The following is an 18,345-nucleotide window of genomic DNA, read 5'->3' as shown; positions in this document are numbered from 1 at the left end:
ACTCTGAACCTCACCTCAGGCACACTTGCATTCACACTCGCTGGGCCTGGTGCTGACCCCCTGCTTGAGGGGCTGTGCCCTTTCCTGACACGCTGCCCCTTGGTGTCTGAGGTTCTCTCCCTGCCCTGCCCGCTGCCCGTTCTCAGGGCCTCTGGTGGTGCCCCTTCCTCACTCACCCTCGCATGGCCAGGTTTTAGGGTCTGTCCTAGGTTCTGCTCACTTCCCCGTCTGCCTCTCCCCTCCCCTTCCTAGGTGACCTGCACAGCCTGTCTCCTCACATGCTGACAACACTCTGCCTACATCCCGGACCCATCTCCCTGTTGGCACCAGTGCAGCGCCCTATCTCTACTCTAGGAATAAATCCCGAATGGGTCATTGTCTCCTCTGGGACGGGCATGGGACTCAGACTGGCACTGGGAGATGGCTCCTTGCTCCTCTGCCCAGGTGTGCTGAACTCTGACACTAAGAGATGCCCCAAACTGTGACATCCAAGATCAGGCCGGTGCCTACACTCAGTCTTACCATGAGAGGAGGGTCACACATAGCTTCCTGTCAGCAGCAGGCATAGTTACTCGCCCCACTGCTTAAACCAGAACTTCAGGTGGAACTGTGGGTGGCAGGCTGGGTCCGCGAGCCTCCTCCTGCCCTTCCAAGCTGCTGCCTCTGCCTGAATGCCCCTAGGCAACCCGATGTGGCTAATTCCTCAAAGATGCCTGCCTGCCCCAGCAGCCCAGCCACTCACCCTTCTCCTCACAGTGAAGGAGGCTCTGTCTGACCTGTAGCTCACATACCCTAATACACATACACCCGCGCAGCCCACAGCTGCCCCAATGGCAGGCACATAAAAGGCACTCACTCCCTAAGAACTGTGAGTGGCAAAATGCATGAGAAGCACGCAGTCTTGTGGGGGGTAATACAAAGTGCTCCAGAGTGAGGATCTTGGTCTGCTGTTCAAGCTACCCCCTCCCCGGTGTGGACAGTAGGGACTGACAGACAGCTAGCACCCAAACCTTTGATGAAAAGCTGAGAGGGATCCCTGTGGAGCTTTCCCCACAAGTTATTTTATCACCAAAATAAACCCACACATCAACAGGCCTCTTCTCAAGGGTAAGACCAAGCCATCAGGCCCCTCTTCTGTCCACCTTCCCTTTGGTGGGTTCAAGATGACAATCACCTCCCCCAGGCCCTTGGCCCTTGCCCTCCCTCCTCATGGCCCCTACCTGCACCTCTTTACTCTCAAAAAGCACACCAGCGTCGTCCTGGAGGAACCTAAATGAAGTCACTCACAGGGAGGCTCTGTGATGCCAGCATCCGCCAGCCTTACCCCACTTCGTAGGAGGGCCCACAGACGCTCGACAGGCTTGCCACACACGTCTTACACAACACTCCGTTAAGAATGCTCACACGCAGTTGCCCCAGATGCCCTGCCCTCTGGTCACTCTTGTCAGGGTGTGGACTCCATTCTAGCCTCCCCCTAGCAGTGGCCCCCAGGCAGCAGTAGTGACTCTGGTCAGACTTGCAGAAGCCTCAGTGGTGGCTTCTGTTCTATAAACACACTAGTTTGTCATACAATGTGGTGACGGGGCCAGCAGTCAGCTCTGATGGACTCACGTGTGCTTCCGGTGGAATTCCAGAATCTTCTCAAGAGAATGCTCCTGACTGGGCAGGTACTCATTGGCTTTGAGGTGCTCTCGGTCCAGGGTTTCATCATAATCTCCTATTTCCGCTGAAATGAGACAGTAACAGACAGCGATTCTTACTTTCAAATAAAGAAAAATACAAGCATTTGTACATGCAAATGCATGAATTAAAAGTAGAAAAAAAATTATCCTAAATCTGTAGTAAAAGAATATATCCCTCAAATAAACAGGATCTTATATTTTACTTTTCCACATATTTTAAGCTATTAAAGGCAAACAGGAAGGCAGGTAAAGAAGTTTCTTCCTGAGTTTTGAAGAATAAAGATGCTGGTGAGTGACCCCAAGGAGGCCGATGCTGAGCCACCAGTCTATCCTGGGTGGTGTGTTGTGTCTTAAGCCACGCTTTATCTGCCCGTAGTCTCAAGACTGTTGTGACCAGGAATATGTATCTTATTTTTCTCATTTTATTTGTTTCAGAACACTGTGTTTTAAATCATTTTTTCCCTCAGAGCCTCTGAAATTCTTGAGGAACAATGTCTCGTTCTAATTTCATGAATCTTGAGGCTACTCATGTTTCAAGAATCATGGTTAAGCCCAATTACCTTAAACAAGCTGCTTTTTTGTTTTGTTTTGTTTTGAGACAGCCTCAAATTCCTAGCAAGGTGCACGCACAGTGCCCAGCAGGTCAGGAACCAGGACACTTGCGCCCAGCGGCACAATGCCTGCCTCACAACAGGACGGGAAGTTCTGGGCTCAAACTTTCAGACACATTATTCTGCACTCGTCACCAGAGGGGCTGTGATGTTCATGCCAGAGAGGTCTCTTTCCAGGGGTGGTGAGGGTCAGGGCTGCCATCTGGCTCCCAGACTGAACACTGATGGGAAAATGCAAGAAGGCACAAAGGAGAGACATTCCCAAAGACCCTGTGTGGCTGCAGATTTTGGTCTTGAGCCTTTCTTTCTGGGTGGGGACTGCCTCAAGAACCTCCACTTCATAGATGTTAATCTCCAGCTTATCAGAGAAAATGGGCAAATTAAAGGCCCAGTCTTCCTCACACTCATGAACCTTAAGGTGCTTCAGGTGCCAGTGGTCAAGAGCGCTGTGCATTTCATTCCTTGGACATGGCTGGTGCCTTCGCCCGGGGCAGGGAGATACTTACCCTGCAGAAGGTGGGATGCCAGGAGGGCGGCTGTGGTGTCCGTGCAGGGCAGACGCTCCTCCAGGAGGTCTCTCTTAAGTTGCAAGGCAAACAGGTATCTAGGAGTTCAAAACAGCACAGATGTCAACTCCGAAGGCTCTGGCGTGTACCCCCATGTCTGCATCACAGGAGAGCACAGAGTCCCAGGAAACAGCAGCGACCAGGGACATCAGAGCAGACCATGAGCGAAGGCAAAGTGACAGGAGGCCCTTCGCAGGCTGCGGCTCAGTGGACGGGGTCACGCGCAGCAGACTGCACACACAGGAGCTCTCAGACGCTCGCCTTCCAAACACACCACACCTTTAAGGGGAAGCTCACAAGTTCTCATTACTTCAGTTACACACACAAAACTGCACTCAACAATTCTGCTGGTGAAAGAGGAGAAATATCCAATTAAGATATGGCTTTAAATGCGGCTCTAAGAGCTGTAGACAGATTGAAGATATTTGGTCTTGGCTAGAATCAGAGAAACAGGCACTCCTGAATGGTAAGAATGTAACTAGAGAAGACAGTTTAAATGTATTCATATATTCATTTATTCCATCAACAAATAATTGCTAAGCAAGTATTACAGTCCAGGTACTATTCCTGGAGGTGGAAGTACAATGCAAGACAAACTGTCTCCTTATTGGAATTTATACTCGAGAGTGAGTTTACAATTTAAATGTGCCCACCCTTGAACTTAGCAGTTTCACCTTTATGAAACTTTCCTGGAGATATATTTTCCAGAGTTTACAAAGATATGCGGGCAAGGCTGTTTACTTGCAGCGATACAGCAAAGAAACACTGGAAATCATCTAACTGTACGGATAGGAAAAAAGAGTTCAGTAACAGACTGGAGCCACTCGCACTGCTGTGGAAAGACATCCATGGCACACAACATGTGAGTAGAAAACAAAACAAGAAACAACTAACCTAAAGTACTCTGCGTGCAGTGATACCGCTTTGTAAAGTATTGTTTTTAAAGACCCAGGTCTACTTGTATATCCTATGAACCCATCCGGAAGGCACATCTCAAGCGGAACTATTTCTGGGGACAGTGTCGTGGGCAGAGTGAGGACTACATTCACTTTCTATATAGCTTTACTGTGAAGTTTCTCTTCTTTTATCATGAACAGTAAATTTTTCTTATAAATAAAAAAAAAAGGAACTTCTGAATAAACATACCTTGGCCCCAAGACCCAGAATTAGGGTCCTTCCTATTCCTTGTTACTTTCCAGGTATATATATATATTTAAAAGTTATTCCCTCAAAGAGGACATTTGGTAAATGTCAGGTACATAATACACTATGAAGATGAGCTCTGTGTTCACTCTTAAAAACACTTTTTGCTGTTCTTGGGGTTCAGTCTTATTACCCATCAAATGAGGGACTGGACTAATGGGATCCCAACATTTCCCAGAGGCTGACAGTCTGTGATTTTGTGATGTTACAAGGCTCTATAAAAATGTTCTAAGGAGAGGTTCATAAGATGCCTATGGTTCAATGATTCAGGTAGAAATCCATATTTAGTCAGAAGGGCTGTTACTACTACAATGATATCATAGCTCTCTTTTATCTTACATCTGATCTTGGGTTTTGAGTTGGTACATAAAACACAAGAAAAAAGCTTCCATAATCTGTTGCCAAGATGAAACAACTGTAAACATTTTCTTTCAGTTACTTCTGCCATAAAAGAAATCACCTCAACTATTTCTGCTCCATATATTCATAAAGACTTCTCCTAGCCCAGTGTACTTTGTACATTTATGACGGGTGAGACTCCTGAGAACCCACACATGGGCACAAACCTGTGCTCAGCTGGAGACTATCACTTTCACAGTACACTAACACATAACCCCCAACTTCATCCCCAAATTTCACCATAAACCCTTTTCTAAGCTCTGCTGGCATTTGTGTTTGTGCAAGGGTTAACTGCTTCCTTTGATGCTACATGTGGATCACAGCTTCTATGTGTGTTGTAGCTTCATTCATTCTGGGAACACAGAGATCCTGAGCCCTTGATGAGCCAGGTGCCACAGTAGACATAGGTGAATTCTAGACCCTGCCGGCGATAGCTGTGTTTCAGAAGGGGCTACTGCACCTTGTATATTCCTCCTGCAACTGACCCGGATCAGGTGGGAAAAATTTCACTGCTAGACGAAGTAACGCATTCTTTGGCCCTGTGAAAAGAAACACTTATTTAAAAAAAAAATTTTTTTTTTAAAGATTTTATGTATTTGTCAGAGAGAGAGAGAGAGAGCACACAAGCGAGCGCGAGAGCGCACAAGCAGGGGGAGGGGCAGGCAGAAGGAAAGGGAGAAGCAGACTCCCTGCTGAGCAAGGAGCCTGATGCTGGTCTCCATCCCAGAGTCCTGGGATCACGACCTGAGCCAAAGGCAGACCTTCACTAAGTGAGCCACCCAGGCATCCCTGTAAAGAAATATCTTAAACTTCACAAGTAAAGTCAATCTCACTATTTTCTGAAATCTTTATATACTTAGTGAAGGAAAAATGTCATCACTCAGTACACTGAACCAGAACAACCTGATTGCAGGAAAGAAAAAGCAGAAGGTGTTAGCTTATCTGAGCATCTCAGCTTTACTGAAATTTTATAATAACACAGCTATGTAATTTTCACCAAGCAGAAAAGAGAAGGTGTTGTGCTACAGGGCCACGATGACCTAAATGGCCTTAGGTCACCAGTGACTAATGAAGCTACTGGCACTCATCCTTCTCTCTCACATGGGACCAGACTGCAGGTGAATCTGGACCCCAGGAGAGCACCCTATAACTGAGAGGCATTACTATGCATCCCAAATTGTAAAATTTAGAGGAGACTAACTAAAATAATGTTTATAATTACAAAACAGTATAAACTATTTTATTAAAAATGTAATTAAATTGTGTGTCAACTATACTCAAAAAATAAAACCACAAAAAATAAACTTTTAAAAACTGTTTAAAACATTAAGAAGCTAATTCAAGAAGAACCTTAATGCCTTTTATAACTTGGGGGGGAGAAACCGCATACTTATTTTTGCATAGTGGCCAAAAATTAAAGTGACCCATCCAAGAGCATATCCTGTCACCACTGCATCTGAGAACCACTGACTGTTCCCAGCTGCCGCAGGCTGAGACTAAGCAGCACAATGACTTCCAAGTTCATGTGCTGCTGGCGATCAGCCCACTGCTCCCCAGGGTGCTGACAGTGAATATCTGAACACACAATGTGGACAGTCAAGAAAAAAAGCATCTTAAATGAACAGAATTTTAAAGAGTTTTTAAAAATGACTTACTTCGTACTTGCCTAATGATGGGCTTCATAGGTTCCAGCCAAATCTAAAAAGGATTTAAGAAAAGAGATCAAATCCATTCAACAATTTCTCTATTTAATAATAATGTTTCAAAATACAGAACTGTTTCTAACTAGGAGACATATTTAAGGCTCTGCTCGTACACAGTCAAATCCTGACAGAACACCCAGGAGAGGCACAGGAGCGCCTGCTTCGAAAAGCGTGGGAGGAGGACCAGATGCCACACAGGCCGGAACCCCTGCACTCCGTCACGTGCACACTGTTGTAGCTTGCACAGCATGGGTACCAACCATTATTTTGGGGGGGCATCTGTTAAGTCCAAACAAATCTTTGGTACAAAATGCACCTGTAAACAACTAATGGACAAGAGTGCCACTGCATGAAGGAGTGGGCAGAGCTCTGTAATGCTTCCTGAATAGGCTGAGTTTGGTTTCTTGGGTTTTTTTTTTTGTTTGTTTGTTTGTTTGTTTGTTTTTACGTAGACTCCACACCCAGCAAGGAACCCAATGCGGGGCTTGAAGTCACAACCATGAAATCAAGACTTGAGCTGAAATCAAGAGTCAGACACTTAATGGACTGAGCCACTCAGGGGCCTGATTATGGTTTCTTTAAAATAGTTCCACCTGTAAATATTAAAGTTCCACATTTTTCAAGGTTCATCTATCATGTCACATGAGGGATAACCAACGGATTTAACAGAAGTTTGCTCAAAATGATTATCATGCAGATGTCCAAGCGGTTCTTCTGGATTTCCTGGGCACACGTACTGGTGGGGAGAAGAAATTTAGGGAGGATGGGAACTTGGCTTAGCTAAAAGGCAATCACAGTCTGAGTCTGCACAATACAGCTGGTAACAGCAACGTGACAGAGGATGGTGCCTATCACTGCAGCAGGTCCTCAAGGGCTCTCTGCGGCCACGTGCACAGTCAGCAACCCTAACTCCCTGAGAGCCCATCTGCAATAATAAGGCAAGGACACATACCCAGTAGGACCGGGGGTGCTGAAACTCCAGCCCGAAGTAGTCACACTCCGTCAGGTTCAAGCGCCTCCATACCTGAGTCAGCAACATCTGGCCATCGCGCTTAGGCTGTGAGGGGCAGGGAGAGGAACACAGGAGGGTGAGGGCCTTCCCTTGACACAGGTGTGTGAAACGCCATGCTGTGACCTGGCCTCCCCCATGTTAAACTCCATCCTACTGAACTCCTGGCTTTACTCTGCCTTCTGGAAGGCTTACAAACCGTCACAAAGCAAATAAAAGAGCCCAAGGCTCTTTGTGCCCAGAAACTGTGTTCTCGGTTGTGTCCTTAGCCATTTTTCTTTGTAACTTGAGGCATTTTCAGAATGCAGAACCCATTTTCAGCCTCAGAAAACATCTGAACAAACAATTTGATATTTACTAAAAAGGTGGGTCTCATACTCCATGTTTGCACAAGATCCAAGTGAACAACATTAGCAAGAACATGGACTGTTCAAACATGAGATGGCAATCAGCTCTCCATTTATTTTTTTAATTTATTTTTAATATTTTATGTATTTATTTGACACACAGAGAGAGATCACAAGTAGGCAGAGAGAGAGGGGGAAGCAGGCTCCAGGTGAGCAGAGAGCCCTGTGCAGGACTCGATCCTAGGACCCTGAGATCACGACCTGAGCCGAAGGCAGAGGCCCAACCCAATGAGCCACCCAGGCGCCCCAGCTCTCCATTTAGAAGAAAAATGGAGTTAGATCCCTGGTCTGCACTGCTCACAAAAAAAATTCCAGTGGACTGAGGAATAGAACAAAACAGAGGAGAATATTTCTCCAGTCTTTGGGTAAGTAAAGTTTTCCTCAGTATAGCATAAAGACAGATCTGATTAAATAAAAATGAAAAACTTCTGAATAGAGAAACAGTGAACAAAGTTACAGTTTATTTTATTTTTTAAAAAATATTTTATTTATTTATTTGACAGACAGAGATCACAAGTAGGCAGAGAGGCAGGCAGAGAAAGAAGGGGAAGCAGGCTCCCCACTGAGCAGAGAGCCTGATGCGGGGCTGGATCCCAGGACCCTGGGATCATAACCTGAGCCGAAGGCAGAGGCTTTAACCCACTGAGCCACCCAGGCACCCCACATTTAGAGTCATACTGAAACAGTTATAGAGTCATACTGAAACAAATTATAATTTATCTTTCGTATTGCTCTTATGAATTGGATATAGACATATAAATGGCTTTTAGGCACAGAAAAAGGTACTCAAGCCCTCTAATAAGGAAATAAGTTAAAACAGGAAGAAATTGACAACTTGAATAGAGTGATATCTAGTAACGAGACTGAAGCAGGGATCAAAAACCTCCCAAAAGAGCCCAGGCCCTGATGGATTCCCTGGGGAATTCTACCAAACTTTCAAAGAAAAAATACCTATTCTCCTGAAGCTGTTTCAAAAAAACAGAAACAGAAGGAAAACTTCCAGACTCTATGAAGCCAGCATTACCCTGATCCCCAAACAAGGCAAAGACCCCACGAAAAAGGCAAGTTTCAGACCAATATCCCTGATGAATATGGATGCCAAGATTCTGAAGAAGATCCTAGCTAACAGGATCCAACAGTACACTAATAAATTTATCTACCATGACCAGGTGGGATTTATCCATGGGATGCAAGGGTGGTTCAACATTCACAAATCAATCAATGTAACATAAGAGAGAGAGAAGAACCACATGGTCCTCTCAATTGATGCAGAAAAAGGATTTGACAAGACATAGCATCCATTCCTGATTAAAGCGATTCAAAGTATAGGGATAGAGGAACATTCTCCAACTTCATAAAATCTATGAAAACCCCATAGCAAACATCATCCTCAATGGGAATAAGCTGACAGTCTTCCCTTTGAGATCACCTGTCATTTTAAAAAAGATTTTATTTATTTATTTGACAGCAAGAGAGACACAGGTAGTGACAGAGATAATGAGCGAGAGAGAGAACATGAGCGGGGAGCCCAACACTGGTCTTGATCCCAGGACCCCGGGATCATGACCCGAGTGGAGGGCAGATGCTTACCGGACTGAGCCACCCAGGTGCCCCAAGCATCTGTCATTTTTGCAATGAGAAAATAACATATGTAAGTGGGAAGAAAGGCAAATCTGCATCATCCCAAAGGACATCATGTTCCTACAAGTTTAACCAGTAGACTCTCTCACTATGCACCCGAGAAGTGCTTACGCCCCTAAAACGAGAATTCTTATGTAAAAATACAAAAATCTGCACTGCACTGTGACAAAGAAGCATGCAGTGAATCACAACACAACATATACCTCATGGGAATGGAAAGGTGGGCTGCAAAGGGGTCCTCCACGGACAACGCACCTCAGAGAGCACAGAAGAGCAAGTTCTTTGGATGTAAGGACCATAATGCCACCTCTTACACAGATCAAGGCAGGGCTCACTCTGGAGCAATGGGTGCCACAGAGGCACGCCAGTGCCTGCGTGCCCCCTGTGCTCCCGTAGAGAATGTGCCCACACTAGGGCCTCTTGGACGGACATGCAGTCAGATCCCTTGGTGGTGAGCTGGTCCTCACTCCATGGAAATCATGGAGTCAGCTACAGTTCCTCGAACACTAACCAGTCCCCCTAGGAAGCTCTCCCACAGCCGTGTGCCCTCTTCCGGGACTGGAGGGGCGTGTGGCAAGGAGCCCTACAGGAGGGAATGCCCTCACAGGTTGGTGTGCATGGCCCCACATGACTTGGCTTCACCTGTCCAGGGGCAACTTGAACGTCCGGCCGCTCCTCACAGGGAGACACCCTCTCCCCCTCTGTCGGTCTCCAGCAGACCCTCTGAGAACCTGAGGAGTTCGTTACCTCAAGGATAAGGTCCCTCAAATTCAGTCAGCTCCACTTACACGCCACACCCCTTGGCACTTGTCCCCAGCACCGCACTTATGGCATTGTTGTTCACCCATCTGTTTGGGGCATTCCTACTATGAGATGGTCAGAGACTGTGTCACCCATCCTTGAATCTCCATGCCCAGCACACAGCAGGGCAGACCCAAAACAGCCACAATCGCTCTGCCATGCTCCAGCTCTCCCCTCTCCTCTCTTAGCAGCACGGCCACCCTATGTGGCACAGTGGTGGTGAACAGCCCTCCCCAAGCCCTCTACCCACAGTTACGCAGCCTGGGCTTGTTCCAGGAGGCCTGCCCAACTTACTGAGGGAGGCCAGCATGCGTCAGGTGTGCAGACACACAGGGGCATATTCACAACACACCAGCGTCCAAACCCAGAACAGGGTTTTTAAATCTGGGCATAAAAATACATTTAATTACCCATGTTTCTGTTTCAATATATACACATATACACACACGTATCCATACACACATATACATATGTATGTGGGCTTAACTCCTGGACTGGAATAAATTTTACCAAGGAAAAAAGCTTTTCCAAGTCAATTGTCCTATGTTTAGGCAAAGAAAAGGAACTTTGTATTCTCTGTTTCACCTGAAATACATACTGAACTCCAACAACAACCAGCAGAATCAGGTGTTTCCACAAATCACATAGGGACAGCATTTCCAAAGTTATTTAAATTGCTCTGAAGCACGGTAGGTAGTGGTAGTGGTCTCTTCTAAATGTCCTTCTTGGGGAACAGCCCCCAAACTCCATACAAGCACACAGACAACCCCGAGAGAAAAAGTCCAAGTCATAGGTATCAGTGAAAATATACTGAGTAAGGGATCCTTGGGTGGCTCAGTCGGTTGAGCGTCTGACTCTAGGTTTCAGCTCAGGTGGTGATCTCAGGGACCTGAGACGGAGCCCCATGTTGGGCTGCATGCTGGACGTGAAGCCTGCCTAAGGTTCTTTCTCTCCCTCTGCACCCTCCTCACCCCTCTCAAATAAAAAAAAAATCCTGAGTAAAATACCAGCAAACATAATCCACCAACAACTCAAAGATTAATGTACCATAACCAAGTAAAATTAATAAAAAACCAGGATAATTCAATATAGTATCAGCATATTTATCACTATATCATATCAGTAGATGTGTCAGAAAAAAAATCCTAGCATTATTCCCAGAATCTGAAAAGCTGAGAAGGCATCTGATAAAATTCAATTATTCCTCTTGATATAAATTCTTTTTTAAAAAAGTAAAAAAGTATTTTTACTTATTTGAGAGAAAGAAAGAGAGAGAGAGAGTGCACAGCAGGAGAGGGAGAAGCAGACTCCCCACTGAGCAGGGAGCCCGACACTGGCTCAATCCCAGGACCCTGTGATCATGACGTAAGCCAAAGGCAGATGCTCAACCAACTGTGCCACGCAGATGCCCTGGATACAAATTCTTTTTTAAAGAAATAGATTTATTTATTTGACAGAGAGAGGGAGAGAGAGCACAAGCAAAGGGAGTGCACTGCAGACAAACGGAGAGCGGGAAGCAGATTCCCCGTTGAGCAGGGAGCTTGATACGGCTCCATACCAGGACCCTGGGATCATGACCTGAGCCACAGACAGATGCTTAACGACTGAGCCACCCAGGTGCCCCCTTGATATAAATTCTTAATAAAATAGGAAGAAAAAGTGATTCTTTAACATTTAACAAGACAAGGAGGCCACTCTCAACAGCACACTCAATCACCTCTATGTGACACCGACATCAAAATAGAGAAAGAAATGAAAGGTAAAAAATCAAAAGAGGGGCACCTGGGTGGCTCAGTGGGTTAAGCCTCTGTCTTCGCCCCACCCCTACCACCTGCCTCTCTGCCTACTTGTGATCTCTGTCAAAAAAAAAAATAAAAAAATCAGAAGGGATGCAAAACTATCATTATTTGTAGGTATGATAATTTACTTCGAAAACCCAAGAACATCTACTAGAAAACTATTATGAAAAACAAGGACTTCAGTTAGGTGGTGGGGGAGAAATTTCTATACATACATCCAAACAGCCTTCATCTATACACAATTAACCATTTTCAGGAAAAAAAGGAAGAACCGCATTTGTAACAGCCACAAAAGAGTTGAAGTATCTTGGAATAAACTTAACAAAAGAAAGCTTCATGGAGAAAGTTTTATGAGAGAAAAAGGGAACTGCAGAAGGGGCGTGAAGAGGCACAAGGCCCACGGTTTTCTTGACCACAAATAGTCTCACAGGGTATCTGTGCTCTTTGAATTCAGCCAGATCCCACGTGTCCTAATACAAGGGTTAAAAGGGTTCTCAGAGGATTATGATAGGCTAATTCTACAGTTGGGATTTTCTTTTAAATGCAAGCATGCCAATGAAAAAGAAAACTAGGTGAGGACTAGCCTTACCAGATATTCAACCTGCTGAAAACCACAGGAATTAAAATGTTTGGTTCTGGGGCCTGTCCACATAGAGAAATAACTAAAACAGATTAAGAGATAAAGAAATATACCCAAATATAGAGAGTACTGGAGGCCTGATAAACATGGTGTCTCAGGTCAGTGGGGGGGGGGGGGGCAGGTCAGTCAGTGGGAGGAGCACACATTATCCAGCAAACGCCACTTGGTGTCCCTCCGGAAAAAAACAAGGTTGTACCCTTACCTCATATAATAATTTCAAGATGAATAAAACATCTAAAGACAAAAACATCCACTCATCGAAGTCCTTCAATGAGACAGTTTTGTTTCATACTCTCTGTGGTGGAAAGCTGTGTTCAGGACACAGCAGAAGTTTAGCACCCTAACAAGGGGCTTGAGAAATGGGGGACAGCAAGTAAAGTGTGTGCACAAGAAGAAGCTGTTACTGGCGCCCAGGTGGCTGGGGACAGTGAGTTGGAGCACCACAGTGGACAGAGTGCTGACTTCAAAATATAGTCCTAAGGGACACGTATCTTAAGAGGACTGAGCTGGGTGGCCTAGCTGGTTATGTGGCCACTCAGTTCTTGAGTTTGCCAAGGTCATGGTCTCGGGGTCCTGGGATAGAGCCCTACATCAGGGGCCTTGCTCAGTGGGGAGTCTCTCTGAGGATTCTCTCTCTCTCTCCCATCATCCCTTTCCCCAACTCACAGTGTTGTGTGTGTATGTGTGTGTGTCTCTCATATAAATAATCTTAAAAAAAAAAAAAAAATCTTAGGGCACCTGGGTGGCTCATTCAGCTGTGTGTCTGCCTTCGGCTCAGGTCATGATCCCAAGATCCTAGGTGGGGAGCCTGCTTCTCCCTCTCCCTGTCTGCCACTGTGCCTACCTGTGCTCTCTTTCTCTGTGTCAAAGAAATAAATAAAATCTTTAAAAAAACAAATAAAAAACCCTCAATCTTAAAAAAGAAAAAAGACAAGAAAAGAAACTGCTGTCAAGTCGAAGACACACAGGGAGGAAACAGCTCATGTCACGGCAAAGTGCAAATTTCTTTAAAACAAACTGACTGCACAGGCACCTGAGTGGTACAGTTGGTTAAACACCTGCCTTCGGCTCAGGTCAGGATCCCGGGGTCCTGGGCTCAGGCCTTGCACTGGGCTCCCTGCTCAGTGGGGAGTCTCTTCTCCACCTGCCCTTCCTCCCTGCTTGGGCTCTCTCTCTCAAACAACAAATAAAATCTTAAGAAAAAAGTAGAACACACCAGATTGTAAACATCAGTAAGTAAAAAGATTATGAACTTGATGAGAACAATGGACAAAAGCACAGAGGTCTAAGGGACACTTGCACACATAGAGAGGCTCGATGAGCCTCCTGAGCAGAGAGGCATGGGTCCGAATGAGGCGGAGGCTCCACTGTGGGGTTGATCAGGGTGCCAGAACTCAGAGTCTGACATGCCACGTGAGTAAGCGCGGGCCAAGTGCTCCCACATGGGGCTGTGGGCAAACTGCTGCTCCCAACGCTGTGAGAGCCTGGCTGTAGCTACCTCTAAAATCTAAATGTCCACAACATTCTCCAAAAAATCCCATTCTGGGAAGAATTTCAGAAGTGCACACCCATGCATATAAAACAGTATTTGTTACAATAATGCTTCTAATAGCACATGGTTAAACTACCCTAAATCTACCCCAACAGGACAGGTCAATAAACTGTGGCACAGCCAGGGTCACGCGGAAATGGAAAGACCCCCAAGATACAGTGCTGAGGGAACAAAGCAAGGCGCAGGGCAGTGCCTATGCCACCGTCCGTGTGGGGTGTGCACACATAGATGTAAATACGCAGACACACATATATGCAGGAAAATGCTCTGGAAGGAGCGCAGTAACCAGGAGTGGTGGTTGTTTCCAGAGAATTAAACTTTGTGACTGCGTATCCTTCTATACTTTTTGAAATTCGTATCATGAGCATGTACCAACCTATTTTTTAAAAAGTCTATGTGATCTTTTTAAAAATAAAAAAGTAGGCTCAATATGGGTCAGGGAGGTGGGCTGTTTGCACACAGGGGCCAAGTGCAGGATACCAAGGCCCAGCTGGGGCAAGTGGTCACCCCTTAGTGCAGTGGTGGGTCCGAGTGGAGGGAGGTAATGTCTGCAGAAGACGGCAGCCCACAGTAGGATGGAGAGCAGCAACGGGGACTATGTCTACGTGGGAGGATGGCCTGGCACAGAGCGCCACAGGCCCTGGCTCTGTGCCCTGACAGGTTCTGGGATCAGCAAGACTCAGAAGGTCAAGAGCATACCTCAAACACAGATCTTCCTTGGAGAAAGGGCCAATGCCAGGTTGGGGGCAGCAGAGAGCAGGATGAACACAGAGTGAACACTGCCAGAAACAGGATGAACTGAAATTGTACACCATGTCAGAGAATGCAGTGAGGCCCAGCATCCCTTCTGTGCCATCCCTCTATCTTAGTTCATCCAGGTTACTATCACACAGACTGCGTGGCTAAAACAAGATACAATGATTTCTCAGGCTCTGGAAGCTGGGAGGCCAAGACCAAGGCACTGGCAGATTGGGTGTCTGGCGGAGGCCTGCTTTCAGCTTCCATAATGGCTTTCAGCTGTGTCCTCACATGATAGAAGAGCTCTGAGCTCTCTCTTGTAGGGGCACTAATCCCTATTTAGGAGGGCTCCACCTTCATGATCTAATTCCCTCCCAAAGACCCTACCTCCAAATACCATCTCCGTGGGAGTCAGGTTTTAACATATGGATTTTGGTGAACACAAACATTCAGTAGGTAACATGCTGCCAAAGGCGTACGGCCTGGATCCCATCACGGGGAAACAGCAGAATCCGTCGGAGACTCACCTACAAATTACCCACTGTGAACCTCAAAGTGTCCGTGTTGTGAAAGTCACACAAGCTGGAGAATAGGGGACTGTACACTGGGTCATTTGTTAAAAGGGACACTAGTGGGATTGGTGGGGGAATCTGAATGGGGCCTGGGAACCGAAGGGTAGCAAGGGATCCACAGTAATGTCCTGAATCCCAATGATGAAGAACCTCCTTGTTTGTAGGAAATACACTTGAAGTATAAGAGTGCTGGGCAACTTGCTCTCAAATAATTCAGGAAAGGAAAAATCTTTGTACCATGTGCCTTTTTTCTCTAAGTTTGAGACTGCTTCAAAATAAAAGCCTCAAAAATAAAAAAATACAGAAATTTATCTAGCAGCCGAAAACAAAAGAATCTAAATTACACTATCAGATTTAATAAATGAACTTATTAGGAAGGTCACATATGTAAAGTCAATGCACAAAAAGCAATTCTATTTCTATAAATTGATAATAAACAACTAGAAAGTGAAATCTAGGACATGCCATCTATGGTGGAAAGACCCAGAAGTCTGCTATACTGAAAATTAAAAAACATTGCTGAGAAAAGCTAAAGAAGACCTAACCATCTGGTGGGATATGCTCGATATCCTCCCATCTAGGAACACAGCATATCCCTCCGTATAAGACATCAGTGCTTCCCAAGGGATCCACACATTCAATGCCATTCCAATCAAAATCCCAGCAGTCTGCATTCACAGAAATTGACAAGCAGATTAAAAAGCAATATAAATACCAAAGCCTGGTAGGCAAAGACAATCTTAAAGAAGAGCAAAGTTGGAGGACTTAGACTGTCAGATATCAGGACTTATTCTAAAGCTATTGTAATTAAGACAGTATGGTATCGGTGCAAAAACAGACCTGCGGAGCACAGGAGAGCCCAGAAACAGACCCTCACATGCACAGTCAGCTGACTTACAATAAAGGCACCCGTGTGATTCAGTGCAGGAAGGATGGTCTTTCAAAGAACTGGAGCCAAGGGAAGTGAATAACTATATGGGAAAAAAACGAACATTAACCCCTACCTCACACCATACACAAATATTAATTCAACATGAATCATGGAGAGGCAAATCTTAATAAAGCTTGGGGTAAGCATCATCTGCTCCTAAAATCCAGAAGTGCACCATCAGGTAGAGTGCAGGACCCATACCCACTGTACATTCCCAAGGTAGCAAAGGAAAGGAGAGTTTCTTTTTTTTTTTTATAAGTAGGTTTTTAAAAAAAATACTTTATTTATTTTACAGAGAGAAATCACAACTAGGCAGAGAGGCAGGCAGAGAGAGAGGAGGAAGCAGGCTCCCTGCTGAGCAGAGAGCCCGATGCGGGGCTCAATCCCAGGACCCTGGGATCATGACCTGAGCCAAAGGCAGAGGCTTTAACCCACTGAGCCACCCAGGTGCCCCAGAAAGGAGAGTTTCTGAACTCCATACTGGAAAGGTCTTACAGACAGTGGAAGCACTGGCATCGTCAATAGATACAACAGAAGAAAACTGCCTTCACAACCCACTTCCCACTGAGGTAATAAGCAGCCACTCAAATTAGAACTGTGTTTCAAACACTAGACTGAAGAAGAAACATCATTAAAAACATAATATACAAAATATAGGTTAAAAACCAAAACTTTTTGTTCAGAGTTCCCATTTTTCCAGTTGGTTGCAGTGTTAAAGTTCTTCTCCAAGTTTAGACATAAAGCATATTGTTAAAAATTTACATAGACAAAAGTACCATTAAAGATTTTGTCTGGATGGAAATGGGCTACAAAATCTCAGCTAACAAAGTACTTCTTTATTCTTTGTCTTGAACACTGTGGGAAAATTCTGGAAAATGCTTGATTTAGTCCTTCGACTTGTTTGTTTCATATGCCCATTTACAGTTCATTTGCTAAATTATAACTCCTCCATCTACCCAGATGCCTACTCTATTATACAATTCATAGCTCTATAATTTCGTTACTTAAAATTTGTGTCTAATAATTGTGTCTAAAAATTTCCTTTTATAATATTATGTTATATAATGAAAATAATCTTGAGAGCTCACAAGAAACTGTAGCTACATTCATTCTAGATTTTTTGAAAGGTCACCAACATTTTTGATAGGCATTTCATTCCCACTCTGGCACACTTTCAAGTCTCAGGCTCTCACATATCCCCAAAAATGCTATGCACCAGAGATCGACCCAAACTGCACTGAAAGCCATAAGGACTTGTGTTGAATTTGAGAGCCTAAAGATATAACTGCCATTTCTGCTTATCAGAGAGGGGATTCTATATCCTGAAAGGAGAAATGTATTCCTATGCATTCAGTGTTCTCAGACTGAAAAGAGTATCTTGCACAAATTATCTCTACCACAGGACACAGGCATAACATGAGAGCTTATTTATCGATGGATCCATTGGTACCCGGTTCTTTCTATGACAGTTTCTCTTACTCAAGGACACAGGACAATTTAAAATTCCCAAATTTGAACCTATTAACAGGGGTGAGCTATGTATCCATTTATTGCTTCTCTCCTCCAAATCTACCCTTCTTTGCCTTGCTTTGTGATCTGGGCAGGCCCCGAGAGAACTCTTTTACAAGCTGCCTTGTCAGGAAAGTGTGCTGGGGGATACAAGAAGGAGGTTCTCTCCCTGATCCTAGGGCTTTGGGCTTTCTTGCTGCTACGCCTAGTAGGTAGCTTCCCCGCTAGCTGTGTGCAGAAGACTCCATGGCTGCACCTTCTGGGATCCCCTTCCACTCCAGTCCTGCTGGGGGCAGTATGCTTCCTTCCAGCCCATTCCCGGACACCTTAGCCAGTGCCTCCACCAACTGTAAGTCTGGACTTCAGCCTTGGGGGAAGAGACCTTTTCCAAGCTTGCACTCGTAGCTGTTCACTCCATCTCCTAGTCTGCATTCTTCAGGATTCCCTCTTCCTCTTAGTAGTTCAACCCTGTCACTAGTTAATAATCACTGCTATCACGTTTCCCAGCTCACATTACTGGTGGAAAATGCCTGTGGTTGGCACAGCCTTAACATCTTCTGCCTGGAAAGAAGAGTTCTCAAT

The 18,345-nt window shown here is 45.2% G+C and overlaps 1 protein-coding gene across 5 annotated transcripts in view; it reads right to left on the bottom strand.

The window, feature by feature from the left end:
• Window positions 1-18,345, bottom strand: part of FARP2 (FERM, ARH/RhoGEF and pleckstrin domain protein 2) — a 107,984-nt gene that overhangs the window by 53,155 nt on the left and 36,484 nt on the right. For all 5 annotated transcript variants that reach the window (XM_046019901.1, XM_046019903.1, XM_046019905.1 and 2 more), the window contains exons 3-7: window positions 7,117-7,221; window positions 6,117-6,159; window positions 4,922-5,000; window positions 2,800-2,897; window positions 1,612-1,726 (exon numbers count right to left, since the gene is read on the bottom strand). In XM_046019901.1, coding sequence (XP_045875857.1) covers window positions 1,612-1,726; window positions 2,800-2,897; window positions 4,922-5,000; window positions 6,117-6,159; window positions 7,117-7,221 — 440 coding nt within the window. The remainder of the gene's footprint in view (window positions 1-1,611; window positions 1,727-2,799; window positions 2,898-4,921; window positions 5,001-6,116; window positions 6,160-7,116; window positions 7,222-18,345) is intronic.

The sequence above is a fragment of the Meles meles genome, chromosome 9 (genome assembly GCF_922984935.1).
Source record: "Meles meles chromosome 9, mMelMel3.1 paternal haplotype, whole genome shotgun sequence".
In the NCBI taxonomy this organism is placed as follows: domain Eukaryota; kingdom Metazoa; phylum Chordata; class Mammalia; order Carnivora; family Mustelidae; genus Meles; species Meles meles.
The sequence above is the reverse complement of the archived record's forward strand: the minus strand, read 5'-3'. Positions and strand labels throughout refer to the sequence as shown.